The sequence below is a fragment of the Pantherophis guttatus genome, chromosome 10 (assembly GCF_059756535.1).
Source record: "Pantherophis guttatus breed Tessera chromosome 10, ASM5975653v1, whole genome shotgun sequence".
Lineage (NCBI taxonomy): Eukaryota > Metazoa > Chordata > Lepidosauria > Squamata > Colubridae > Pantherophis > Pantherophis guttatus.
The window spans coordinates 10073848-10100920 of NC_142072.1; the positions used below are offsets into that span (position 1 = coordinate 10073848).

The following is a 27073-nucleotide window of genomic DNA, read 5'->3' on the forward strand; positions in this document are numbered from 1 at the left end:
AGGGACCCGGTGTCACAGTGGCTAAAACGCTGAGCTTGTCGATCGAAAGGTTGGAAGTTCAGCAGTTCGAATCCCTAGTGCCACTTAACGGGGTGAGCTCCCGTTACTTGTCCCAGCTTCTGCCAACCTAGCAGTTTGAAAGCATGTAAAAAATGCAAGTAGAAAAATAGGAACCATCTTTGGTGGGAAGGTAACAGCGTTCCGTGCGCCTTTGGCATTGAGTCATGCCGGCCACATGACCACGGAGACGTCTTCAGACAGTGCTGGCTCTTCGGCTTTGAAACGGAGATGAGCACCGCCCCCTAGAGTCAGGAACGACTAGCACATATGTGTGAGGAGAACCTTTACCTTTACCTATGACAAGATAACCAACCATACCTCTCTGCCTCTGTTCTTGCAGTCCCCCCCAATGACCCTGAGATTCACAATGGCCCCATTGTCCATGTCATATCCAACATCCCCTACAACCTTTCGTGCCGCGCAACTGGAGCCAAGCCAGCAGCCGAAATCACCTGGTATCGTGACGGGCAACGACAAGAGTCAGCTGTTTACTCCAAGGTGAGTCAATGAGGTTGAGCTTTGGTTCCCACAGAGTGTGGGAGCAACCTGGGAATTGGAATAAGCAAGCCTGACAGTTTTCCATCACTAGTGCTCAGAATTGCCCCATTGGGGCAATGTCAGAGGGAGATCCAGTTTGGAAATAAGTAGGGATTACGTAGAACTGAGAAATAGCGGAAGACTCAAAGGTGTTTTTGTCCAAAAGGCAACTGGACTTGTCTTGGGTTGTTGTTGTTGTTGTTGTTTTCCTTTGAAAATGTTTCACTTCTCATCATCTCATTCAGAGGTCTGAAGAAGCTTCTTGGATGAGAAGCGAAACGTTTTTAAAGGAGAAAAACAAGAAAGTCCAACTGCCTTTTGGTAAAAGCATCTGTGGGACAACCATGACCTGGATGATTGAGAATCTTCATAGACAAGCAGTGGAAGAGCTCGCCTCCTGAAATTGATGGAGCTTGCCTCCATCATTGGAGGTTTTCAGGAAAAGTTAGGATAACTATTTTGGGGGGGGTGATGATTTATGGACCCTTGGTTGTTCAGGGGCATGGATTAGAATACCACCAAGGTCCCTTCCAACCAGAGGTGGGCTGCTGGGCATTCGCAGGAGTTCAGGAGAACCTCTAGCTAAGATTCTGTGCAGTTCAGAGAACCCCCAAATTCCACTCCTGGCTGGCCCCGCCTATCCCACCCACCCCCTTCCAGGAATCCCCACACGGCCCGTTTTGGATGCAGGTAAGTGCAGGGCGTACGTGGAGGCTCAGGGAGGGTGAAAAATGGGCTTACCAGAAGTTCAGGAAGGCCAAAAACGCACCTGTTTCCGGCCTTCCCAAACTTCCGGTAGGCCCGTTTTGGCCTCTGGAGCCTGGGGAGACCATTTTTGCCCTCCCGGAAGCTCGAGAAAAGTCTCCGGGGGCAGGAGGCCAACTTGGCCACGCCCACCATGGCTATGCCCACCCAGCCACCGGGCAGAGAACCCCTTGCTAAAATTTTTGAAACCCACCCCTGTTTCCAACTCTATGATTCTATGATATTGACAAATGGGCAAGTTAAGGTGAAGTCTCAAAATCCATGATATGGACCTGTTTGTAAGAAAGAGAGGAACAAGGGAAGAGTAGGCCCATTTCCAAACCAATTGTGAGCCATCCCTGGCATTCTAGATCTATAACATCCGGCCGTAGAGTTGCTAGAAGTTTGGCTATTTTTAAAAAATGCTTCTTCTTTATTCTCCTCCAGTCCCTGATGGATGATGGCAAGCGGGAAGTGGCTGTCAGCACCTTCCTCTTAATTCCAAGCAGCCGAGACATGGGCAGCACCTTCACCTGTCGTGTCAGCAACCCGGCAGCCCCCGCTGGCAAGCAGACCACGGTCACCCTTAATGTTCAGTGTGAGTATCCAAGGCACGGACCTAGTCGGGAGGACTGGATGAAGGGAGGGATGAGTTAGAGATACCTGCGCTTGGGTTTGTGGCCAAGGAACGGCCAAGTAGACCACTGAGTTTGGAAGGACTCTTAATAGCAATACCATGTTTCCCCAAAAATAAGACCCTGTCTTACAATTTTGAACCCTGAAATAAGTGCTTGGCCTTATTGCCATGCGCTCAAAAGCCCGATTGGGCTTATTATCAGGGGATGTCTTATTTTGGGGGAAAACAGGGTAGCACTTAGACTTATACACCACTTCACAGTGCTTTATAGTGCTCTCTAAGCCGTTTACAGCGTATTGCCCCCCAACAATCTGGGTCCTCATTTTATCGACCTTCTGAAGGACGGAAGGCTGAGTCAACCTTGAGCCTGGTGAGATTCAAACTGCCAAATTGCAGGCAGGCAGCAGTCACAGACGTAGCCTGCAGTACTGCACTCTAACCACCGTGGCTCATAATTTAATGATTAGCTCAAGTTAACTGAGCTAATGCCGAGCCACAGATGTATTTATTACATTTGTGTCCTGCCCCTCTCCTCCCCCCCCCCCCAATCATTGCAGGACATCTTCAAAATACTCCATTTCCCCCCTCCCACTGCAAATCAAAGATCAAGAGTGTCAGTCCAAGATCTGGACTAAGGTCATCTAGGAGGTGACCTACACAAATGAATTCCCAGTTTATAATTTGCTTTGTGAAAGGGAAGGTTCTTTTACCACTAGAGACCTGGAAACTCTTAAGGAGGCATTGAGAATGTTTAACTTTGAGAAGAGAGGACGCACCCACACAATAGCATTCTTCAGATACCAGAAACAATGCCTGAGATGTTCTAAAGTGCAGGATAGAAAGGGGAAAAAAAATGAATTATGGGGATGGCAGATTCTCTGTCTGAATGTTAGGAAAAGCTTCCGAGCTGCAAGAGCCATTCAGTAATGGAGCCAGTGATCTGGAGGTGGAGTAGGTTGACCTTCATCAGAAGTGGTCCAAGCAGAGGAGGACAACCATCGGTCTGAATGTTTTAATTTGGATTCCTCCACTGAGCTGTGGGGTTGGACCTGAAGGTTAAAAGTAATTTCTTCCAATTTTAGGATCCTGTACAGTTCTATAAATATGAGCTTGCCTATAGAAGCTGACCTCAGCATTCTAAGACTCTTAGAAGCCCTGAGCACGGAGAAACACAGTCAAAACGATTAAGTTGGAGACAAATATTTAACTCAGTGGGTCCTGAAAATCAGATACCTGATCCTTGAGAGAAGGCCAGGAAACCTGAAACAGCAAGAAAGGGGGATTGTAGCTCCCTGATTTTGGTGTTGCCTCCAAGAAGATCTAACTCTACTTAGAATGGAGCAGCTAACTTGCAAGACAGACAGCAAGGGGATCCAATTAGATCTGCAAACAGACAGCAAGGGAGCCAAGTCGCTGCTGGCAGAACTAGACAGCATATCCCATAATAATCCTCCCACTTTGCAGGATTGGTTTCCAAAATTTGGGGTTGATGAAGATTAAGGTGTGAGAGAATTATGAGGCTAATGATCTTTGGAGGGGGTCACTGTATTGTACTATGTACAAAACTAACCTGTTCCCCCGAAAATAAGACCCAGCCAGAAAATAAACCCTAGCATGATTTTTTAGGATGCTCGTAATTTAAGCCCTACCCCAAAATAAGCCCCAGTTAAGATTGTCAGCCAGATGGGTGCATTTAGTACCTTATTTCCCCCCCCCCAAATAAGACCTAACCGGAAAATAAGCCCTAATGCATCTTTTGGAGCACAAAAAAAAATTAAAATCTTATTTTCGGGGAAACACGGTATGTGCATAGTATTGGCCTATGGAAAAATTGTAGAATGAAAAAATAAAACCAATTGGGATTTTATTTTCCCCGTCTCTCTTCTCCGCTTTACAGATCCACCCGTTGTGATCCTATCAGTACAGCCACAAACTGTGCCCGAGGGTGGCAAAGTGAGCTTCCACTGCACCGCAACGTCTAATCCTGAAGTGACCGGTTACCGGTAAGAATTAAAATATGAAGAAGCTGCAGATGCTAGAATTCTAATAGAGCAATTGTGTGGTTGAGGTGCCCTCTAATGGCAACGTGGAGGATTGCATGCTCAGTTATATAGATGAAGTCCTCGCTTACTGACCGCAATTGGGGTCTGCACCTCTTTTTATCCCTAAGCAACTGTTCTGCCCCAGCTACAGACCCCAAAGAACGCAGCACACACAAAGTCTGTACAAACCTTAGTTTACTAAATTAAATCAGTCTTTTTCAAAGAAAGGCTGTTAATTAACTTTCTTAACAGCCTACAAGAATCCAAAGAATAAATAATCGTAATCTTACCTTGATTGGCAGAAAGCCCAGAAGCAATTTGCAGGACACTGATAAGAGAACTAAGATCAGGACGCGAAGGAGAGTGAATGAAGTTGTTCCCTGCAAATTGCCTCAGTCGTCATCCTTCCTTAAATATGCTAAGGGAGTGGCCAATTAGCTCCAAGCCTTACTCTCGAGGAGACCTCCTCCTGAGGAGCCACTCCTGCCATTTGGCAGGTCTGCGTGCCCGTGCATCGAGAAAAGGCTCCTCCTCTTCTTCCTCTTCACTTATGGGAGCTTCTGGAGGTTCTGAAGGCCCTGGCTGAATCCCCGCCTCTGGCACCACATCTTCTCCAGCCTCCTCATTGTCTGACTCGAGCGCCAGCTGCACAGACTGCTGACGGGCCACAACAGTGACGTAGTTGTAAAATGAAATGTCAGGTGACTTCCCCAGACTTCGGATCGTCAGTTCCAGCTCCAGTCAGCAAGCAAACTTCCCCACATTCGTTTAGCATGATGTCACATGACTGTGATTCGTGACTTCCTACTTGTTTACAGTTTGAAGAGCATAGCATGTTGAGTCAAGGTCTCCTAAGACCGTCTCTCCCTTGACAGGTGGGCTAAAGGAGGCGTCCCCGTCCCAGAGGCCAACGGTGACAGCTACGAAGCCACAGTTGACCAGTCTTTCTTCACAGAGCCTGTGTCGTGCGAAGTGTCCAACGCTGTGGGCAGCACCAATGTTAGCACTCTGGTGGACGTCCATTGTGAGTCAAAACTTTCAAGAAGGAATGAGGGAAGGGGTTGGGGGGTTTCGGCAAGTTTTTCTTTCCCCCTAGCACTTCCCTGGGGACTGAACCTGTCATTTCTATTATGGCTTATTATGATGATGATTATTATGATTACCTATTATTATGATTTATGGCTATATCCATGTTGCTTGTATCTTTACAACTTATATTGTTTTTATTGTTTCCTAGTATGATTTGATTGCTTATTAGTATCCTATGACTATCACTAAGTGTTGTATCTTATGATTCTTGATGAATATATTTTATTTTATTTTTTTATGTACACTGAGAGCCTATGCACCAAAGACAAATTCCTTGTGTGTCCAATCACACTTGGACAATAAAGAATTCTATTCTATTCTATTCTATTCTATTCTATTCTATTCTATTCTATTCTACTCTACTCTACTCTACTCTACTCTACTCTACTCTATTTATTCTACTCTATTCTACTCTACTCTACTCTATTCTACTCTACTCTATTCTACTCTATTTATTCTACTCTACTCTACTCTACTCTATTTATTCTACTCTATTCTACCCTACTCTATTCTACTCTACTCTATTCTATTTATTCTACTCTACTCTACTCTACTCTACTCTACTCTACTCTACTCTACTCTACTCTATTCTATTCTATTCTATTCTATTCTGTTCGTAAACCAGGGATATAGAAACAATGACTGGATGGGCCATTTGGGGGTGGGGTGGATTGAACTCATCACCTCTTAAAGTTGCTGAGCTTGAGAAACACTCCGAGATAGACCCAAAGGTGCTTTTTCAAGCGGCGATTGGACCTTCTTGGTTTTTCCTTGAAGACATTTCACTTCTCATCCAAGAAACATCTTCAGTTCTGGGCTGAACAGAAGAACTTCAGTCAAGTACTGAAGAAGCTTCTTGGATGAGAAGCGAAACAAAGGAAAAACAAAGTAAGTCCAGTTGCCTCTTGAAAAAGCACCTTTGGGACAACCATGACCTGGATGATTGAGAATCTCCATAGACACTCGGAGGTAGACAAAGAGATAAGATATAGACTACGTAGTGAAGTGGAATCCTGATGCCTCTACCAACTTATTGGCTGCTGTCACTGATGTACAACCAACCCGTTCCTCTTTTTTTGCTCCTATAGTTGGGCCTCACCTTGTCTCCCAGCCCAAGCCCTTGACCGTGGACATCGGCTCAGATGCCTCTTTTACCTGCACCTGGACAGGGAACCCACCTCTTACTTTGGCCTGGACAAAGAAAGGATCCACTGTGGTGAGTTCAGCTTTGACAGTCAATTTCCATTTTCTCTGCACAAGCTCAGCATCAGAAGGTAGGCAAGAGGTCAGAATGCGAGACATTCACCAAAGTTTTAACCACAGAGCCAAACTCAGGCATCAGCCAAGCAACATGGATGTCCACAGCCTAAAGGGGCCTCTCAAAATTTAAGATGGTTTTTCGTTTATTACGGTTAACAACTTCAAAAGGAAGAGTCTGGTAGCATCTTTTCTGGCAAATATATTTGATTAAAAACGCATCAGCTTTTGTGAGTTGTGTCCGATGAAGTGAGAATGTTGATGCCTTCCAATCACATGTGCTCATCAGAAAAGATGCTCCCAGACTCCTGATTTCTTGGCACCACAAATTAACCCAGATCTCCTCCAATGTCATATGAGAAAGTCTCTTATCAGTTAATGTCGCCTCTGTGGTTCGTCTGTTCCTCATCACTGAAGATTAAAATACGTTTGGTTCAGGGGTGAAATCCAATTTTTTTCCCTACCGGTTCTGTGGGTGTGGCTTGGTGGGCGTGGCAGGGGAAGGATATTGCAAAATCTCCATTCCCACCCCACTCCAGGGGAAGGATACTGCAAATCCCCATTCCCTCGCCACTCCTGGGGGAAGGATATTGCAAAATCTCCATTCCCACCCCACTCGGGGGCTAGCCAGAGTGGTATTTGCCGGTTCTCTAAAGTACTCAAAATTTCCGCTACCAGTTCTCCAGAACCTGTTAAAACCTGCTGGATTTCACCCCGGTTTGGTTTCTGTAGCATTGGCCCTGCTCTTCAAAGAAAGCTCATCCCCAACCCATTATAGATCTGTTATACATCCTGGTGACATTCTTGCCAAGTTCAACTGTTCCACAGCCACCACCTTTGTTAGCACTTGCCAAATATTGCTCTACATCAGTGTTTCTCTATTTGGTCACTTTAAGAGGCATGGACTTCAATTCCCAGAATCCCACAGCCAGCTGTAATTCTGGGAGTTGAAGTCCACGCATCTTTAAAGTGACCAAGATATATATATATATATATATATATATATTAGGGTAGGGGTGTTAAACTTGCGGCATGCGGGCCAGATGCATCATGTGCTGGCCCCACCCCCGCCCGGTTTAGCAAAGGGGAAAAAAGATCCGATACGTCACGTGACGATGCTGTGACGACCTGAGTTTGACACCCCTATATTAGGACCTCCCCAGATCTAAATTGGCCCTGATTTCTATCTTTGCAACTGGTAAACAATACCAAAACTGGACCCACCACTAACAAAAGATCTGGTCCCACTGATCCCTCGTGGCCTTCATAAAGGGACATTGTAGGAGAAATGCCATGTTAATCAGCAGAAGCCCCAAATCGAGAGAGGCGTGGTAGCACCTCTTGCAACTTATGAATTTAATCAAAAGATGCCACGCAATTGATGAAGGGAGGCTGCAGCTCGGGAAAACTTACACCTTTTAGTAAAAAGTGGGGCAAAATGCTACCAGACTCCTTCCAACTCATACCTTTCAAATGGGAATGGGCAACACATGGCCTCCCTGACAGGGGTGGGCTGCTTGGGGTTCGCAGGAGTTTGGGAGAACCTCTTATCTAAGATTCTGTGCAGTTCTCAAAACCCCCAAATCCCACTCCTGGCTGGCCCCGCCCCTCCCAGGAGTCCCCACGCACCCCATTTTGGATGCAGATAAATGCAGGGTGCACATGGAGGCTCGGGGAGGGCGAAAAACGGGCCTACCAGAAGTTTGGGAAGTCTGGAAATGGGCCCATTTCTGGCCACCAGAGGGCCTCCGGAGCCTGGGGAGGCCGTTTTTGCCCTCCTGGAGGCTCAAGGAAAGACTCTGGAGCCCGGGGAGGGCAAAAAGCCCCCCTCCTCGCCGTGGTGCAGGAGGCCGACTAGGCCACACCCACCATGGCCACGGCCACCCAGCAACTGGACAGAGAACCCCTTACTGAAATTTTTGAAGCCCACCCTGCTCCCTGGTATTTTTAGAATCTCAGGAAAATGACATTGTCCTTGGCCATTACGGAAGACATGGTCAACTGAGCCAACTTGTATCCACAGGTGCTGAGTAACGGCAACACGTTGCATCTCAAAGCAGTGACACAAGAGGATGCCGGGGTGTACGTGTGCAAAGCCATCGTGCCTCGCATTGGAGTGGCCGAGAAAGAAGTGACCCTGGCTGTGAATGGTAAGAGTTCAAGGCTTGGAAGGGCGAATCTGGCAAAGAGGGTGGGGGGAGATGGTTCAAACCATTTCCCAAATAGAGGGAGGGGGGAATTGCTGGGAGGAAAGGGAAAAGTAAGACTTTCCCCATCCTCATTTATTGAAGCCATCAAATTGTAATCATATCATATGATTCCCTACAAAATTCAATTCATTCATTCATTCAAGTTTCTATGGCCTTCATCTCACTATAGATGGCTTGGCAATGAATAGCAGTCAGATTATAAACAACAAATTAAGCAGAAATTTGAAGTATGAATACATATTATGAAACATCATAAAAGCTAAAAATACAAACCCCCAGGTGAGAGAGGATAAAAATGGCAACCTTGTCAATAAAGCCATATGAGCCAGTCTCCAGTTGCTTGGGAGCTCCGGGCTTTTCAATGAGGAGTTAAGAGGTCACCTGGCAACTTCTAATTTTCAATAGAAAAGAATATATGGAGCTCAGTCCTTGGTGCTCTGAGCTTGTGTCTGCAACGTGTAACAATCTACAGTATTGTAGATGTACTGTACATCTTCAACATATTTATGCTCATCTACAACATATGTTCAATATATATCAATATATATATATCAATATCTATATCTATCTTATCTATCTATACATATGTTGCAGATGAGCATAAATATGTTGAAGATATATATATATATATATATATATATATATATATATATATATATATATATATATATATATATATATGCATATTCTTTCTAGCCAGGTTTTACCTAAGTAAACTGAGTTGTTCTGCAGCCCTAGTTCTGTGAAATCTCATTCACAAGCTTCTGGGCTTTTTTTCTGTTGACAAACTGCAACTCTGTGTTGCTTCCTGTGTTGCCTTACAATACAAAGACACATTGTACCTTTACAGGGGGAATATCTGAGAAGTGGGTGTGGCTCACTGACGACGCCTTAAAAGGCAGAAATAGCTATCTGAGTCTCCCAGAGAGCAACACAGAGTTGCAGTTTGTCAACAGAAAAAAAGCCCAGAAGCTTGTGAATGAGATTTCACAGAACTAGGGCTGCAGAACAACTCAGTTTACGTAGGTAAAACCTGGCTAGAAAGAATATGCACATAAAAGCCTACGAAAAAGAAAAATATATATATATATATATATATATACACACATACACACACACACACAATATATATCAGGGATGTGGTAGCTCAGTGGCTAAGATGCTGAGCTTGTCAATTGAAAGGTCGGCAGTTCAGCAGTTCGAATCCCTAGTGCCGCGTAACGGGGTGAACTCCCGTTACTTGTCCCAGCTTCTGCCAACCTAGCAGTTCGAAAGCACGTAAGAAAGAGGGAGCAAATCCCACACTCATAAGCCACTGATGATGTTGCCTATGGTAGTTTCACAATGAAATGTGGTTGCAACTAAGCAACCAAGCTCAGAGAGCACCGAGGACTCCAAAACCACTTCATGTGCTCAGGTTGGGTCTTTGTTTCCAGGTCCACCCATTATCAGTGCTGAATCAAGCCAGCAGACAGCAGTGGGGGCCAAGGCCCGTCTGGAATGCTTGGTGGAAAGCGTGCCACGGCCGGACAGGATCGTAAGTATTTCAAACTTTTAGTGGCCTTCTAGTCACCTAGTGAAAGGGATGCGGTGGCTCAGTGGTTCCAGGAACTGGGCATGGCTAGTCTAGTGAAGAGAAGAATCAGGGGAGACATGATAGCAGCGTTCCAGTACTTGAGGGGCTGCCACAGAGAGGAGGGGGTCAAGCTATTTTCCAAGGCACCTGAAGGCCAGACAAGGAATAATGGATGGAAACTGATCAAGGAGCCTTGGTAGTACAGTGGTCTAAAGCACCCTGTTATTAAGACCAGCTGCCTGCAATTACTGCAGGTTCGAATCTCGCCAGGCTCAAGGTTGACTCAGCCTTCCATCCTTTCTAAGGTAGGTAAATTGAGGACCCAGTTTGTGGGGGCAATAAGCTGACTTTGTATAAATATATAAAAGGATGAAGGCTATTGCTTAGCACATTGTAAGCCGCCCTGAGTCTCCAGAGAAGGGCAGCATATAAATCAAATTTTTTAAAAAAAAGGGAAATGAGGAGGAACTTTCTGACAGTGATAACAATCAACCAATGGAACACCTTACCTTCGAAAGCTGTGGGAGCTTCATCCCTGGAAGCTTTCAAGAAGAGACTGAGTTGCCATCTGTCAGAAATGGTGTAGGGGAGTTTTGGTGAGCCTTGTTGGCACGTGCCAAAACGAGAGTGCGGGCACGCGTGCGGGGGAGCGCCAGAAACCGGAAGAGCAGCTCCTTGGCATGCATGCGTGTGCCGGGAAGCTGAGCATGCACACTGATCATCTGGTCTTCCAGTTTCTGGTGTGCATGCGCGCATGAAGACCAGCTGGCCGGCACACATGCGCACTACGGAACCTGGAAGCTCAGCTTCCCAGCACACGCATGCGTGCCAAGGAACTGCTCTTCCGGTTTCCGGTGCTCACCCACGCACGAACACCAGCTGGCCAGCGTGCATGTGCTCACCAGAAACTGGAAGAGCAACAGGCGATGGCTGGCATGCCCAGAGAGATGGCTCTGCGTGCCACTTCCGGCACATGTGCCATAGGTTCGCCATCATGGGTGTAGGGTCTGTTTGGGCGGGGGGTTGGACTAGATGACCTACAAGGACCCTTCCAACTCTGTTTATCTGTATTAAAGAACTACCCGTATTTTGCCTTCAAAACCCTTTGGATCAGAGGTGGGTTTCAGCAGGTTCTGTCCAGTTCTGGGGACCGGTAGGGGAAATTTTGAGTAGTTCGGAGAACCGGTAGTAAAAATTCTGACTGGCTCCGCCCCCTTCTATTCTCTGCCTCCCAAGTCCCAGCTGATTGGGAGGAAATGGGGATTTTGCAGTATCCGTCCCCTGGAGTGGGGGGGAGTGGAGATTTTACAGTATCCTTCCCCCGCCACGCCCACCAAGCCATGCCACACCCACTAAGCCACACCCACAGAATCGGTGGTAAAAAAATTTTGAAACCCACCACTGCTTTGGATGGCCAACCTTGGTGGAGCCATTATCAGCACCACACATTTTTGCAGAAGATGAGGGGCCAACACCAAAAAGGCTCTGACATTAAGGCCAGCAGTGGTTCAAGTCTTCCTATCGTACCAGTCTGAACCTGGTAGATTCTGACAACGTGGGCAAATCTTCCTGCTAAGCTAGATGAAAGGACATTTATCCCCCAGGGATTTCTAAGAGGAGGCTCTATTACATATAGGCAGTGAGCTCATTTGCATGGCTGCTCCCGCTTCTGCCTTGCTGACCACGAAAACTATGGCAACTGCTTTATTTTCCACCCATTCATATCCTTGTCATGCGTGCTTCAGAGAAGCCTCCAGGCCACTAGCAAACAATGAAGCACCACCTTTAAAAAAAAAAAAGTGTAATTGATGGGTGTACAAACAGTTAAAAACAGCAAGAAGGCTGGAGTGGAATTATTAATGAAACAATAAGTCTAAAATCCAATTTCTCATCTTCCCCCCAAAGCTCAGCAGGCTTAGGTTGCAAAAATACTCAGGCTTACCTGCCTGTCTCCGTGGAGAATTCTTTCCGGGTCGATGTGCAGTCCTGTTATTGCTCTTCTCCGAAAATCAAACCTATGCAAGACCATTAAATTACTGTAGGGAAGGGCCTTGGGGTGGGGAGGAGGTGCCAAGAGAATCAACCCCAGAAAAGCTGCAGGCCATAATTACACCGAGCAGGGCTCTATTTGAGGATGCAAACTAGCATTGTCCAACTGGAGAGAGGGAGGGAGCCAGGGGTGAAATGCTACCGGTTCGCACTGGTTCGGGCGAATCGGTAGTAATAAAAGCTATCAGTTCATTTGAACTGGTAGTTTAAAAAAAGCTACCGGTTCGTCTGATCCAGTATTTCCAACGATCAGCTGTGCCGCGCGATTTAGATCAGCTAGAAAGCAGGAAATCCTGCTTTCTAACTAATCTAAATCGCGCGGCACAGCTGTTCCCTCCCCTCGCTGTTCTACTTACCTTCTTAAGCCTCCTTTTTCCACGCTCAGCATGTGTTTGACGCGCACCGCCCATGCTCGGGCAGCAAACCAGTGGCAAACCGTGGGGGATTTCACCACTGGAGGGAGCCCAGATCGGGGACCTCTTTTCTAAGCCAAATAAATGGGCTCCGGTGTCTATGTTAACCTGTCCAGAATTTGCCAGCCCTGCAGAAGTTGAATACCAAAAGTTATAGCTATTAAAACTATTTTTATTAGAGGGTTAAGGAACAGAATCTTGCCATTCTGAATATGGCCTCCTCCCATCCTCCTTCCCTTTAGCTGCAAGAGAACTAGGGAAGCCCACGAATGAGAGTAGATAAAGAGGTACCACTTCGGTGGGAAGATAACAGCACTCGTTGAAGACGTTTCGCTTCTCATCCAAGAAGCTTCTTCAGGTCTAACTGGATGGTGGTGGGGAATGGAAGGATTTATATTTCTTGCGGACAGCTGGTCATTTGCATTCTTTTAGAGAGTTGTTGAGGCCACTGGGAGGTTAATCTGTGTCTTTAGGGTCACCCGTTCTCCATACCCATTTGCACTGTGACCCTGAAGAGTGGCCAAGGAGCTCCAAGTGGCCTCAACGACTGTCTAAAACAGGGGTGTCAAACTTGATTTCATTGAGGGCCACATCAGGGTTGTGTTTGACCTTGAGGGGCCAGGGTGGGTGTGGCCAGCTCAACGCCACTCGTGTCAGGGGCGCCTGTGGCAGCCTGAGTGCTCTGCCAGCGAAAACGGACTCGTGAGCTCTGTTTTCGGCTGCGACGGCCTCCTGCAACCCTCTGCCAGCAAAAAGGGAGCTCGGGAAGTCCACATGCGGCCCTCGTGAGCTCCGTTTTCACTGGCAGGCACCACGGGTTGGTCCTTTGTGGTTTCCAGGGCAGCCCGGCGGGCCAGATCTAAACACCCCAAGGGCAGCATCCGTCCCACGAGCCTTGAGTTTGATACCCTTGGTCTAAAAGAATGCAAATGACCAGCTGTCCGGAAGGACTATAAATCCTTCCATTCCCCCACCACCATCCAGTCAGAACCGAAGAAGCTTCTTGGATGAGAAGCGAAACGTTCTTCAAAGAAAAAAAAATCAGAAAGTCCAGTTGCCTCTTCGAAAAAAAAACCCCACCTTTGGGACAACCACCTCCCCCGACATTTAGGAGGGAACGGACGGTCTCAGTGCAGTATCTCAACCGTCAGCATTTTCTTTGGCTGCCAAGCCAAAGGAGGATGAATTTTTGCAAAATCGAAAGCCAGCTGTCTGGGCATCGCTGCTTTATTTGCAGATCACATACAGGTCACCGAATCCAGATTCCTGCGGCCCAGAACTCCAATGCTCTCAACTGCAGGGAACACACAGGCTTTTTCTGCCTTTGATTTCTCCCTGAACAAGTAGATGAGACAGCATATTGCTGACTGGTGCAGCTTCCTCATGTGCTCGGTTTTCTAAGTAGCCGACGCGACCAGAAGTCCCCCGATGCAGCTCGCGATACCACGGCTTTCCGCAGTTCACATTTTTCTCTCCATGCATTTCCTTTCTTTCTTTCTGTTTCTTTTTTTGTTCCTATAAAAAAGGAAACCGTATCAACCAGCCAGCCACTAATACAACGCTAGGCTAAAAAGAATTTTTAAAATAGAAGTGCAATTCCTGGGAGGGGGAGATGGGGGGGAAAGGGAGCTAACTGTGCTCCCACCATACCAAATAGCCAAGAATAAACCAGCACAGAATTTGCAACTCCAAATTGCTTTCCCAGGGGGCTTCATTTTCAAAGCCCGGTGAGCTTTTTTTCCCACCCCTCCAATGAGTCTGTAAACAGAAATGAGATTTGCAAATGTATATAGGTAACAAACAGCTTTTCTGAGCTGAAATGTCATCAGACTCCGGGCTCATATTACCATATGTGGTGGACATGTGTAGGAGCTAAAAGATACTGGACTATAATCCACACATGGTTGGAAAAAATGATAAAAAAACACATAGACTTTAAGCCAGAGATTTTTTTTATTAGGAATCATGCCAGAAATATACAATAAGAGAATTGAGATATTTGATTGTGAATGTTTTAACAGCGGCTAGAATTGTGTTTGCGAAAAACTGGAAAAATGAGAAAATACCAACGCAAGATGAAATTATTAAGAAAATCATGGAATGTGCCGAAATGAGTAAATTGACATTTTGAAATTAGAGAACAAGAAGATAAACGATATTATAAGATATGGGATTTATTTTACCAATGGCTAGATAAGAAAGCATGGAAATTATGAAATACCAAATGAATGTTATAAATATAATACTTGAAAATAATTTTTATGAAGCGGTAAAGCCATTGTTAAATAAATGATAAAGGAGGATGTTTATTTGTTTGAAAATATGAGAAACTAAATCATTAGTAAATTTTGTGAATATGGAGATGAAGCACAAAAGATTTGTAACCGACCGACACACTGTTTGAAATTGTAATGGAAGATGGATTCATGTTTTATGTTTTGTTTAAAAATAATTAAAAAAAAAAAAACAGCTTTTCTGAGCTGGTGATGCCCAATTTGGTATGAGCCACGAGTGAAAAAAGTCAGCCAAGAGGTTTATTTTTGTAAAAAGGACTTCCAGATGGCAGCTGCTACCTAGATGCTCGCTCTCTGTATCCACGACTAAACGACCGTAATTGAGGCCAAAATTTTATCTTCCTGGAGTGAGAGATTTGTTAAGTGAGTTTTGCCCCATTTTATGACCTTTCTAAACAAATCATTCTTAATTTAATAACACGGTTGTTAAGTGAATCTGGCTTCCCCATTGACTTTGCTTGTCAGAAGATCGCAAAAGGCACCAGACACTGCAACCGTCATAAATATGAACTAGCTGCCAAGTGTCCGAATTTTGATCACATGGCCACAGGGATGCAGCGGTCATAAATGTGAAAAATGGTCCTAAGTGACTTTTTTCAGTGCTCTTTTAACGAACGGTCACTAAGCGAACGGTTGTGAGTCGAGGATTAGTCCTCGACTTCCGACCGTTTGTTTAGTGACCGTTCAAAATTACAGCGGCACTGAAAAAAAGACTTACGACCGTTTTTCATACTTACGACCTTTCCAGCATCCCCATGATCATGTGATCAAAATTCAGATGCTTAGCGACGGGCTCATGTTTATGACCGTTGCTGTGTCCCAAGGTCATGTGAAGGTCATTCTGACAAGCGAAGTCAATGGAGAAACCAGATTCACTTAACAACCGAGGCAAGAAAGGTCGTAAAATGAGGCAAAACTCACGTAACAAATATCTCCCTTAACAACAGACATTTTGGGCTCCATTGTGGTCATAAGTCAAGGACTACCCTGTAGTTTTTCCCTGGTGCCCCTTGATCTCACCTTTCTCTCCTGCGCCAGGCCTGGGCGTGGGGTGAACGGATGCTGGATACTGGCTCCCTGGATCGTTTCACGGTGGACACCGTAGTGACGGAGCAAGGGGTGCTCTCAGCTCTGCTGATCGACCCAACCCACGACGACGACTTCGCGCTTCCCTACAACTGCACGGCATGGAACCGCTTTGGCGCACGCTCCGTGGCAGTCAGCTTACGCCGCCAAGGTGCGTCTCCTCCTTTCGCTCGGCCACGTTTGGTCATGGCTGCCTGGACTCAGTAGCTGCCTGGACTCATGGCTGCCTGGACTCAGGAGCCAGTTGCAGCTAATTGGCTGGATTCGCGCAACACACAATCCATCTTCATAGCACAGAAAAGGGAGGGAGGGAGGAAAGATAGAAGGTAAGATAAGATGAGGGAGGGAGGGAAGGAAGGAAGGAGAGAGAGAGGGAAAGAAAGAAAGAGAAAAGAAAAAAGAAAAAGAAAGAAAGAAGAAAGAAAGAAAGAGAAAGAAGATGAAGGGAGGGAGGGAGGAAAGAAGGAAATGGAAGGAGGGGGGAAGGAAGGAAAGAAAGAAAGAAAATGAAGGGAGGGAGGGAGGAAAAGGAAGGAAAGAAAAGAGATAGGAAGGAAGAAAGGAAAAGGAAGGAAGAGAAAGAAAAAAGAAAGAAGATGAGGGAGGGAGGGAAGGAAGAGAAAGAAAAAGAAAGAAGAACGAAAAAGATGAAGGGAGGGAGAGGGAGGAAAGAAGGAAACGGAGGAAGGAAGGAAGATAAGATGAGGGAGAGAGGAAGGAAGGAAAGATAAGGAAGGGTGGGAGGAAAGGAAACAGAGGGAGGGAGGGAGGGAGGAAGGAAAAGGAAGGAAAGAAAGAGAAAGATGAGGGAGGGAGGAAAGGAAATGAGGGAGGAAGGAAGGAAGGGATCATTTGCAGTTCGGTGTATTATAGAAACTAAACGTAAGACCAATGCATGAAAATATCAATGTCTTAGCGTGTAGTCAAATTTCAATAACAGTCTGCTTGCCAGCACCTTTTGAAACTCGTAGATTTTTATTAAAAGGAAGGATAAGCGAACAGTGGTTCTTGTCATCAGATGCAGCTGATCACCCCTTCCTAATTTGAATCTCCTTCTCCTGAAAGATGCTTTTTTTTTTTTACCCAACTAACTCTTACTAGGTTAGAGAAACACCTGCCAGATGCAGCATCCATCTTGATTGGCATCTCGTGCAAACCCAGACCATTGGACTAGTTTGGTGTCTTGCGCTTTGGCCAAAAAAATAAAAATAAAAAAGGAGTTAATTCCAGCAACCAGATTAAAAGCTTGATGCTACTGTTTTCTCCCCACAAACCAAAAATGCTGCAAATTCATTGCTGCGTTCAAAAGAGACGAATCTTTGCCGGTTTGTCTGAAGCCTTTGGAAGCAGGAGAGGGGAGCTTGCTAAAAAAGATAGTAGCTTTCTCCAGCTTGGAGTCTCCAACTGGGAGGAGAAGACCGTAGTAGTCCAGAGATGAAACTAATCCAAGCCGTGGTTTTTTTTTTTCCTACCAAAGAGGTCCTGTCTGTCCTGATGCTGGGGGCTTTGGCTGCGTCCGGAGTTGTGGCTCTCTTGCTCTTAGTGGTCTTCGTCTCCCTCTGCTATCGACGTAAGCGCTGCGGAAAAGGTGAGGATTTCTGCGACTTTCTCTCACTCCTTCCCCTTTTCTTCTCCCTGGAATTTGCAGTCCTTGCTTGAGTTAAAACCCAGCTGGTAGGCTAAGCCAGTGTTTCTCAATCTTTAAGATGTACAGGTACAGTATATATGGTACCAGGGGTGTGCTGCTGGGGGTTCGCAAGGGTTCAGGAGTATCTTTAGCTAAGAGGTGGCTTTGTGGCTAAGACACTGAGCTTGTCGATTAGGAAAGGCCGGCAGTTCGGCGGTTCGAATCCCAAGTACAGGTCTCCTGCGTGAACAGGGTTGGACTAGATGACCTCCAAGGTCTCTTCCAACTCTGCTACAGTTAGATTCTGTGCAGTTTGGAGAACCCCCAAATCCCACTCCGGGCTGGCCCCGCCGTCCCCGCCCCTATGAGGAGTCCCCACACGGCTCGTTTCGGATGCAGTTAAATGCAGGGAGCACGCAGAGGCTCAGAGAGGGCAAAACACGGGCCTACCAGAAGTTTGGGAAGGCCAGAAACATGCCCTTTTCCAGCCTCCCGAGCCTGGGGAGGCCACTTTTGCCCTCTCCGAGGCTTGAAGAAAGCCTCCGGAGCCCGGGGAAGGCAAAAAGCCCCCCCCCCCCGTGCCATGGTGCAGGAGGCTGACTAGGCCACGCCCACCATGGCCACGCCCACCCAGGAACCGGACAGAGAACCTCTTGCCAAAATTTTTGAAGCCCATCCCTGTGTGGTACCTTGCTCAATAGTAGTAACTGAGAGGGGATCTTGGAGTCCTAGTGGACAACCATTGAAATATGAGCCAGCCGTGTGCAGCAGCTAACAAAAAAGCCAACACAGTTCTAGGTTGCATAAAGAGAGGGATAGAATCAAGATCACATGAAGTGTTAATACCACTTTACAATGCTTTGGTAAGGCCACACTTGGAATATTGCATTCAGTTCTGGTCGCCACAATGTAAAAAAGATGTTGAGACTCTAGAAAGAGTGCCGAGAAAAGCAACCAAGATGATTAGGGGACTGGAGGCTAAAACATATGAAGAACGGTTGCTGGAATTGGGTATGGATAGTTCAATGAAAAGGGAGACATGATAGCAGTCTTCCAAAATCTCAGGGGCTGCCCCAAAGAAGAGGGAGTCAAGCTCTTCTCCAAAGCACCTGAGGGCAGGACAAGAAGCAATGGGTGGAAACTAATCAAGGAGAGAAGCAACCTAGAACTAAGGAGAAATTTCCTGACAGTGAGAACCATTAATCAGTGGAACAACTTTTTTTTTTTTTAATTTGATTTATATGCCGCCCTTCTCCGGAGACTCAGGGCGGCTTACAATGCATTAAGCAATAGCCTTCATACTTTTGTATATTTTTATACAAAGTCATCTTATTGCCCCCACAAACTGGGTCCTCAATTTACCTACCTTAGAAAGGATGGAAGGCTGAGTCAACCTTGAGCCTGGGGAGATTCGAACTAGCAGTAATTGCAGGCAGCTGGATGATAATAACAGGCTATTAGTCTGCTGCGCCACCAGGCTCTTTTTGCCTCCAGAAGTTGTGAATGTTCCAACACTGGAAGTTTTAAAGAAGATGTTGGATAACCATTTATCTGAAGTGGTGTAGGGTTTCCTGCCTAAGCAGGGGGTTGGACTGGAAGACCTCCAAGGTCCCTTCCAACTCTGATATTCTATTCTATGTATGGACGGGCCAGATCTAAGCACCCAACAGCCCGGATTCGGCCCACGGGCCTTGAGTTTGACACCCCTGCTATACAGGAACACGGTGGCATTCAACAGTGGTTGTCAGGGCCACCTTGAGTAGCCCAGTGAGATAGTGAAGCATGGGGTGGAACCCAGCAGTGGGTTTCACATTTTGTTACTACCAGTTCGCCGCATGCATGCACGCTCGCTTCTGTGCATGCGCCCAGCCTAAAAAATGTGCCTAAATAGGATGGCATAGAGCCAGAGTGGGTGGTCCGAACCGGCTGAATACCACCGGTTGAATTCAACTGGTCCGAACCGGCTGAATACCACTGGTCTGAATTCAACCGGTCCGAACCGGCTGAATACCACCGGTCTGAATTCAACTGGTCCGAACCGGCTGAATACCACCTCTGGTGGAACCCCAAATAGGGCCCTTTTTGGCTCTTCTGAAGAAGTGGGAAAAAATCTCAGTTGATCAGTCCTTGATACAACTTCATCTTGTGTGCAAGGAACACATTTCCCAAAGCAGCTTGTGTCCTCTGCATAATGACAACACCTTTGTCATTGGCCTGCTGATGCCACTGAGCCAATGATCTCATTTCCTTTATTGGGGCAATGATCTCATTACACAGCTGACATAATGGGCAAGGTTTGCATAGTAGCATCATCACGCAAACCATGTAAATCATAGGGATGACATGCGCTCCGATTTAATGGGCACTTCGGAATAATGAACTTGTCATTCCCTCCTTTTAGACACATGTACCACAGCCCCTACCAATAACATTTAGACTTATATGCCACACGAGAGTGGTTTACAACATTCTGAGCAGATTCTAGAGTCCGCATATTTCCCCCAACAATCTGGATCCTCATTTTTACTGACATTTCGGAAAGATTGACGGCTGAGTCAACCTTGAGCCGATCCGGATCGGACCCCTGACATTGGGCAGAGTTAGCCTGCAATACTGCATTCTAACCATTGTGCCAGCACCTCTTCATCTTTCTCTATATCCCATCATACAGTTAGTCCTCGACTTACAACTGCTCACTTAGCATCTGTTCAAAGTTATGACAGACTCCTCCCCATAAACAATCCAATGTTGAAGTTACAGCAGCTGCAAACCTTCCCCCAATCACAGGACTATATTTTGGATGCTTGTCAACCGGCTGACCTGTTTGTAATTTGTCCTGTAGTCGCAGGACCATATTTTTCCGCATTTTTCGCTGGCTCCCAGTGTTGACTTTCGAATTTCTGGCCAAAACATCCTTTGGGAAGAATGGATTTACTTAACCACGGCAGCTTTTGCTTAATAACTGCTGCAAAAAAGAAAATGTTAAATTGAATCTGCTCGATGACGGTCATAAACCAGCCCATTCACTCTGTCCTTTTGTTCACACATCCCTCAACAAACCCAGATGGTCCCAGATTTGGGGTTCTTGCAAGGCATCGCCAACCGTTGTCCTTAAGAGTAACTTCCTAGGTCGAATCTATGGCACACGTGCCAGAGGTGGCACACAGTGTCCTCTCTGATGGCATGTGAGCCGTCGCCCCAGTTCAGCTCTGCTGCGCATATGCGCACGCCTCCCGCCGGCCAGCTGGTCTTTGGGTCTTTGCTGTGCATGTGTGGGGGGTGGGGCGCATGTAGGGGGCCGTGCACCCATTGCATTTGGGGGTTTTGGGCACACGTGCATTTATGCGCACGCACTTTAGGCACTCGGTCCGGAAAAAGTTAGCCATCATTGTCCTAGGTGGTGGGGAGCACGATCTGACATCCGCCTCTCCCCATCTGTCTCTTCCACAGCCAAGCGGGGAACACAGCTGTCTAAGGCCGATATCCTTGTGCAGATCACCACAAGCGAGAGCAGCCCCAGCAGGCCCAGCGAGGTGGAAGATGACGCCAAGGAACCCATGGTAAGCAGAGATGGGCACTCAAGGGGTCCTCTGTTTTTGTCAAGTCCCTGTTTCTGTAGCATCCAGTCCCAGAGACAGAGTCAGAGAGAGAGAGAGAGAAAGAAAGAAAGAGAGCAGAGAGAGACAGAGACACAGAGAGAGAGACAGAGAAAGAAAGAGACAGAGAGACAGAGACAGAGAAAGAGACAGAGACAGAAAGAAAGAGAGAGAGCAGACAGAGACAGAGACACAGAAAGAGAAACAAAGAGAGAGAGAAAGAGACAGAGACAGAGACAGAGAGAGAGAAAGAGAGAAAGAAAGAAAGAGACAGAGAGAGACAGAGACAGAGAGAAAGAGACAGAGAGACAGAGAAAGAGAGAAAGAAAGAAAGAGACAGAGAGACAGAGAAAGAGAAAGAGAAAGAGAGAAAGAAAGAGAGACAGAAAGAAAGAGAGAGAGCAGACAGAGACAGAGACACAGAAAGAGAGACAAAGAGAGAAAGAGACAGAGACAGAGAGAGAGAGAGAAAGAAAGAAAGAGACAGAGAGAGACAGAAAGAGACAGAGAGAGAAAGAGAGAAAGAAAGAGAGAGACAGAGCGAGAGAGACAGAGCGAGACAGACAGAGAGTGTTCTTCTTTTATCATTGTAGCCACAAGCAAAGAAGCATATGCAGAATTTAAAATTACACACTGTAATTTTAAAGGGGGCAGAGAAGGAGCTGCAGCTCAACGTTGTAGAATAGCGTGCAGCTGTCCGAATGCTTGAGGCAAAGAGTCCTATCCTTTTCCAAGGACATCGCTTCCCACTCACTGATCCCGGTGGTGTTGTTTTGTTTTTCCCAGTCAATAATACTCTTTTCCCATCCGCTCCGCAAAGTTCCAGCCAGCCTGTTTACATTTTTCTAGGATACTCCCAGTTCATTCCCCCTGGACCTGGCTTAGTGTTTCTCGACCTGGGTTGCTTTAAGAAATATGGACTTCAACTCCCAGAATTCCCCAGCCAGCATGGGAACTCCATATTTCTTAAAGTGGCCATAGTTGAGAAACACGGATCCAGCCAGCCAGGAAATCATGCCGTGCCCTTGTTTTTCAAATCCCCAGTCCCTGCTGTCTCCTTTGTTCATGGACTCCTTCCATGCTCTTTGAGGAAATCCCCCTGTACTGATTAAAAATTATAAGGTTTGGGAGTTTCCCTGCAAATCTTCAGTTTCCCCAAGCTTGTTCATCCCATAGCTTCCTTTGCTATAGAGGGCACTGTTTTAGCCCCCTAGCATGCTTTTTCGCCATTCTTTGAGACCCAATACCGTTACATCGGGGTGAAATCCATCAGGTTCTGACAGGTTCTGGAGAACCGGTAGCGGAAATTTTGAGTAGTTCGGAGAACCGGCCAATACCACTTTGGCTGGCCCCAGAGTGGGATGGGAATGAAGATTTTGCAATATCCTTCCCCTGGAATGGGGTGAGAATGGAGATTTTGCAGTATCCTTCCCCTGCCATGCCTACCAAGCCATGCCCACCAAGTCACACCACACCTACCAAGCCACGCCCACAGAACTAGTAGTAAAAAATTTTTGATTTCATCACTGCGTTACATGAATGCTTAAAATGAAAGGAGTGAGTTGAATTCAATACAAACAGTCTAATGCTCAATCTTTATTGGCTGTGTTCACACAGCCCACTCAGTCTGGTTAGCAAATAAATCTCTTTTCAATTCTTGGCACTCTACCTGTATTATTAAAAATAATAATTTAGATTAAGACGAATCAAGCCTAGCATGCCATAGAAATGCAGTCACTCCATTTGAGGGTATGGCATAAACACATATCTCATTTGTCATATCTCATTTGGCCTGTGTGGTGGAATGTGGTCTGGATTCCCAGGAGGGAGGGGCTGCATTCCAGAGGCCAAAGGGACAGCAACGCATGAAAAATTTGGTCAGGAGGAAGAGAATTAACAAGGTTCCTTATTAGACTACTGTATGTATGTCAGACCTGGCATTCTATGGCCCAGGGGCCACATCCGGCCTTTTGGCTGTCCCTGTTCAGCTCTTAGCTGCTGCCCTATTGCTTTTGGACCCTGGAGGAACCTGACACCTCCAGAACATAGAATGGGCCACCAGGAAGATCCACAGGGCCTCCAAGTTCTTGTTTTGTGACATTTGAATTTCCCTGTCTGTGATTGGCTCATATCTGAGCCCACAATTTTGAGAGGCAGCTCCCAATAGTCCAGCAACGACCAAGTTGTCTTCTTCTCCTTCTCTCTCTCCTTCTCCTCTCTCTCTCCTTCTCCTCTCTCTCCTTCTCCTCCTCCTTCTCCTCCTCCTTTTTCTCCTTCTCCTCCTCTTCCTTCTTCTCCTTCTCTCTCTCCTCCTCCTCCTCCGCCTTCTCTTTCTCCTCCTCCTCCTCTTTCTCCTCCTCCTCCTTCTCCTCTTCCTCCTCCTCCTCCTTCTCTTTCTCCTCCTCCTCCTCCTCCTCTTTCTCCTTCTTCTCCTTCTCCTCCTCCTTCTCCTTCTCCTCCTCCTCCTCTTTCTCCTCCTTCTCCTCCTCGTCCTCGTCCTCCTTCTCTTTCTCGTCCTCCTCCTCCTCCTTTTCCTTCTCCTCCTCCTCCTCTTTCTCCTTCTCCTTCTTCTCCCCCTCCCATACACTGGCATTATTGCTCCATTCCATTTCAAGGTTCAAGCCATGTGGGCAGTTTCAATTCTGGGCCCCAAGCTGTGCAAAGCCCTCTTGGATAGCAATGCTCACCTTTCCCCCTTCCTCTGCCTCCAGGCTACAAGCAGCGAATCTCCAGCCACGTCGCACACTGAACACAGTGAAATCCTGGAGGATGACGAAGGGAGTCAGGAACTGAAGGTGAGCTCGGCTGGGGCTGTGTGGGATTTCCCGCATGTCTGACCGAGCCAGGGCGGTTGCAGAGGAATTTGCATTCAGGTTCACCCCCCCACTCCACCCCCACCCCCACCCCTTGGTTCTGGGTCTACCTGGGGAATTGTGGACCATTCGCTCTCTTTCAAGCCATCTTCCTTCCCGGGATGTGTTGGTGGAGATGAACGGGAGAAGACCTTCACCAGTAGGCTTGAGTTCTTAGAGTGGGGATGGAGACGTCTCCAATGAATAAACAAACGAGGGGAAAGGAAGTTGTGGGGGAGAAGATTCCCACGATAGATGAGATTTAGTTTCACCTGCGACCGATAATTCTTAAACATGGAAAACTATTCTGCAGTACTGTATCCTAGAAAATGACCCAGCTCCTGGCCGGCAACCTAGAACCGAGCAGTGAGTCCACCTCTAACCTCATGACCCTCTTTTTCTCCGCAGGACCCCACCAATGGCTACTACAAGGTGCGTGCCCACGAGGAGCCCTGCTTGGGGAGCAGCTTTTCAGAATACACGCCAGCCCCTCGACCTTTGTTCGGGCCGACGTCCTTGTACCCCTCCACGGGGCCGGTGCAACCAAAACTCTTTGACTACACCCACCGCTACACCTTGGGTACCCCCAGTTCCCGCTCGGCGTACGACACCACCCACGAGCGGCTTTTCCCTCCAGAGAACATATACAGTGGGGCAACCTACCTCACCGCTCCCTACAGCCGGGCTTTCACCAGCTACGTCAAGCCGAGCAACTACGAGAAAGCCGAGAGCGGTTACGAGCAATCCGACCAAGCCAGCAAAGCTTCGGGCTGCTCCCGTTTCTCCTACACTTCCTTGTCTCAGCAGTCTGACTATGGGCGCCCTGCTCAACAGCGCATGCAGACTCACGTATGACGGAACCCCCCACCCCTTCCGGACTCTCCTTCCATCTTCAGTGAGAAAGAAACGGAAGTGGACACTGGCTTCGGGGAGAACTGGTTCCAATGGGGACAGCCTTGAGGACCTCAAATCTCTTCCTGAGGGCCCCAAACTAGCCTCGCCCTCTGAGGAACCTCAACAGGAGGATTGGCCTAGGGGGTCACTCCGGCAACCAAGATGGCCGCCATCCTGCTTGCCTTCTTCCGACCGGAACCTAGAACTGTAAAGCAATCGATAGACAGACTTTTCTTTGGGTCAGGACATGAAAGCAGACACAGGATGCAACGTGTCCCCCCCCCCACTTTGGGTCTGGACCCAACCTTATTGGGGGGGGTGACTCAGTCTGTAAGAATCCAGATTTCACATGGTGGCCAAGCTTTCATGGGAGATCAGCCATAAGTGTAGCTTACAAATCCATTGGTGATCGAGCTGCCTCAGCAGTGGGACTGACTGATGCGCCACTTGGCTCCCCCTTCCCCCTTCCTGCAGTCGCATGATTCTGGGAAATCTTTACGCATGGGCACTAGTGCTTGTATTTTCATTTTCCTGGCTCGATGCTGTGGTTTACATCCGTGTTTCTCAAACCTCAGCAACTTTAAGAGGGGTGTGTGTGTGTGTGGACTTCAGCTCCCAGAATTCTCCCACCAGCATGCTGGCTAGAGGAACTCTGGGAGTTGAAGTCCACAATCTCCTTCAAAGTAGCTGAGTTTGAGAAACGCTGGTTTAAATAACTCCCATCTTCCCTCTCTTTAGCAAGCAGGGAGTGTGGGCACCCTGGATGAATATAAAGGCAACTACGGTAAATTCCTTCCCCTTTCTTAGGTAATGGCAGTGCCATGTTTTAATGAGGGGAAAAAAGGTGTGCTATTTCCAAGCACTTGCATCACCCGAGACTCTCCAGCAGGTGGCAGTGGTGTTTAAACACAATGCCAAGAGAAAACGTGAACTGACCATTAACGTTGAAATGAAGGAGACTGATAGAATAAAATCTAATTTAAGGGGGGGGAAAGAAAAGAAAAGCAGAGCATGGAAGAGAGCAAGAAGCCAAAAACGGGCAAGATCTATTGATCTTGTTTGTGCATCTATGGGGGGATGGATAAAGCTGTCGGTTTTCTTTAGAGCTCAGTTATTCCTTCTTGTTTCCTTTCCTTTTTATTCTTTTTGCCTTAAGTGTATTTGTATGCTCCTGTAGGGCACTTTACAAGGGAAGGACATTGTTGCTTTCGTGTCTTCAGAACCAATGGAGTTTGGTTTCCTTTTTTTTTTTTGTTCCTTTTTTATTTTTCTTTTTTCCTTCCGCATTTTTCAAGCAAGATCTCTCACAGGCCGTTTGGAGCCGTGCCTGCTTGAACCCGTGGTGCTTCAGAGACAAAGAGGGAGAAATGTACGGACACTTGAAATATTTATATTTAATTTTAAAAAACATGAGACAAAGAGCGAGGCTGGGTTATTTTTCTCTTTGTTCCTCCGGCGGCAGCAAAGGAAACGGCAAACACTTAAAAAGGGATAATTTTAGAAAATTGGAAACTGCCTTTCGCGATGATAGATGGTCTGATGTTCCGATTTGTTCTCCACTTCTCCCATGCGATGTTTTACATAGGTATCATACAACGTGCCCCCATTGTAGCCTAGATGCCCATAAAAAGCTAACAGGGACCCTGTGCCATTGGAAGAGAAAGAGAAAAAAAGAAAACACATTTGGATTCTTCGCCAAGAACTGAATTCTTAAAATAGGTTTAGATTATATGAATTATGGGAGACCGTTTTACATTTTTTTTTCCCCCAGCCATTTCTGATGTAGCAATAGCAATAGCATTTAGACTTAGAGACTGCTTCATAGTGCTTTTACAGCAGGGGTGAAATGCTCCCGGTTTGGTCCGGTTCGCCTGAACCGGTAGTAAAAAATGTTTTCGGAACTTTTTTTTTTACTTTTGTAGCATTCTTTTACTACCAGTTCTCTGGAACCGGTAGTAAAAATGCTTTTAAAAAGTAAAAAAAAGGCTCCGACGATCACAGCTGTGGCGCGCGATCTTTGGATCCTTTTTTTTTTTTTTTACTTTTAAAAGCATTTTTTTACAACCTATTTGGCTGAATAGATTGTAAAAAAATGCTTTTAAAAGTTAAA

General features: G+C 46.7%; 1 protein-coding gene across 2 annotated transcripts in view; it reads left to right on the plus strand.

The window, feature by feature from the left end:
- The window catches only part of KIRREL2 (kirre like nephrin family adhesion molecule 2), a 54670-nt gene extending 28285 nt beyond the window's left edge, over positions 1-26385 (plus strand). The window contains exons 4-15 of one of the 2 annotated variants that reach the window (XM_060693990.2): positions 401-558; positions 1789-1939; positions 3876-3981; positions 4896-5044; positions 6198-6325; positions 8390-8516; positions 10013-10113; positions 15947-16145; positions 17472-17582; positions 21072-21181; positions 23929-24012; positions 24478-26385. In XM_060693990.2, the coding sequence (XP_060549973.2) occupies positions 401-558; positions 1789-1939; positions 3876-3981; positions 4896-5044; positions 6198-6325; positions 8390-8516; positions 10013-10113; positions 15947-16145; positions 17472-17582; positions 21072-21181; positions 23929-24012; positions 24478-24924 (1871 nt within the window). In that variant the 3' untranslated portion in view covers positions 24925-26385. The remainder of the gene's footprint in view (positions 1-400; positions 559-1788; positions 1940-3875; positions 3982-4895; positions 5045-6197; positions 6326-8389; positions 8517-10012; positions 10114-15946; positions 16146-17471; positions 17583-21071; positions 21182-23928; positions 24013-24477) is intronic. The other variant, XM_087876573.1, reaches the window with a different exon arrangement.
- Positions 26386-27073: the final 688 nt, after the last annotated feature.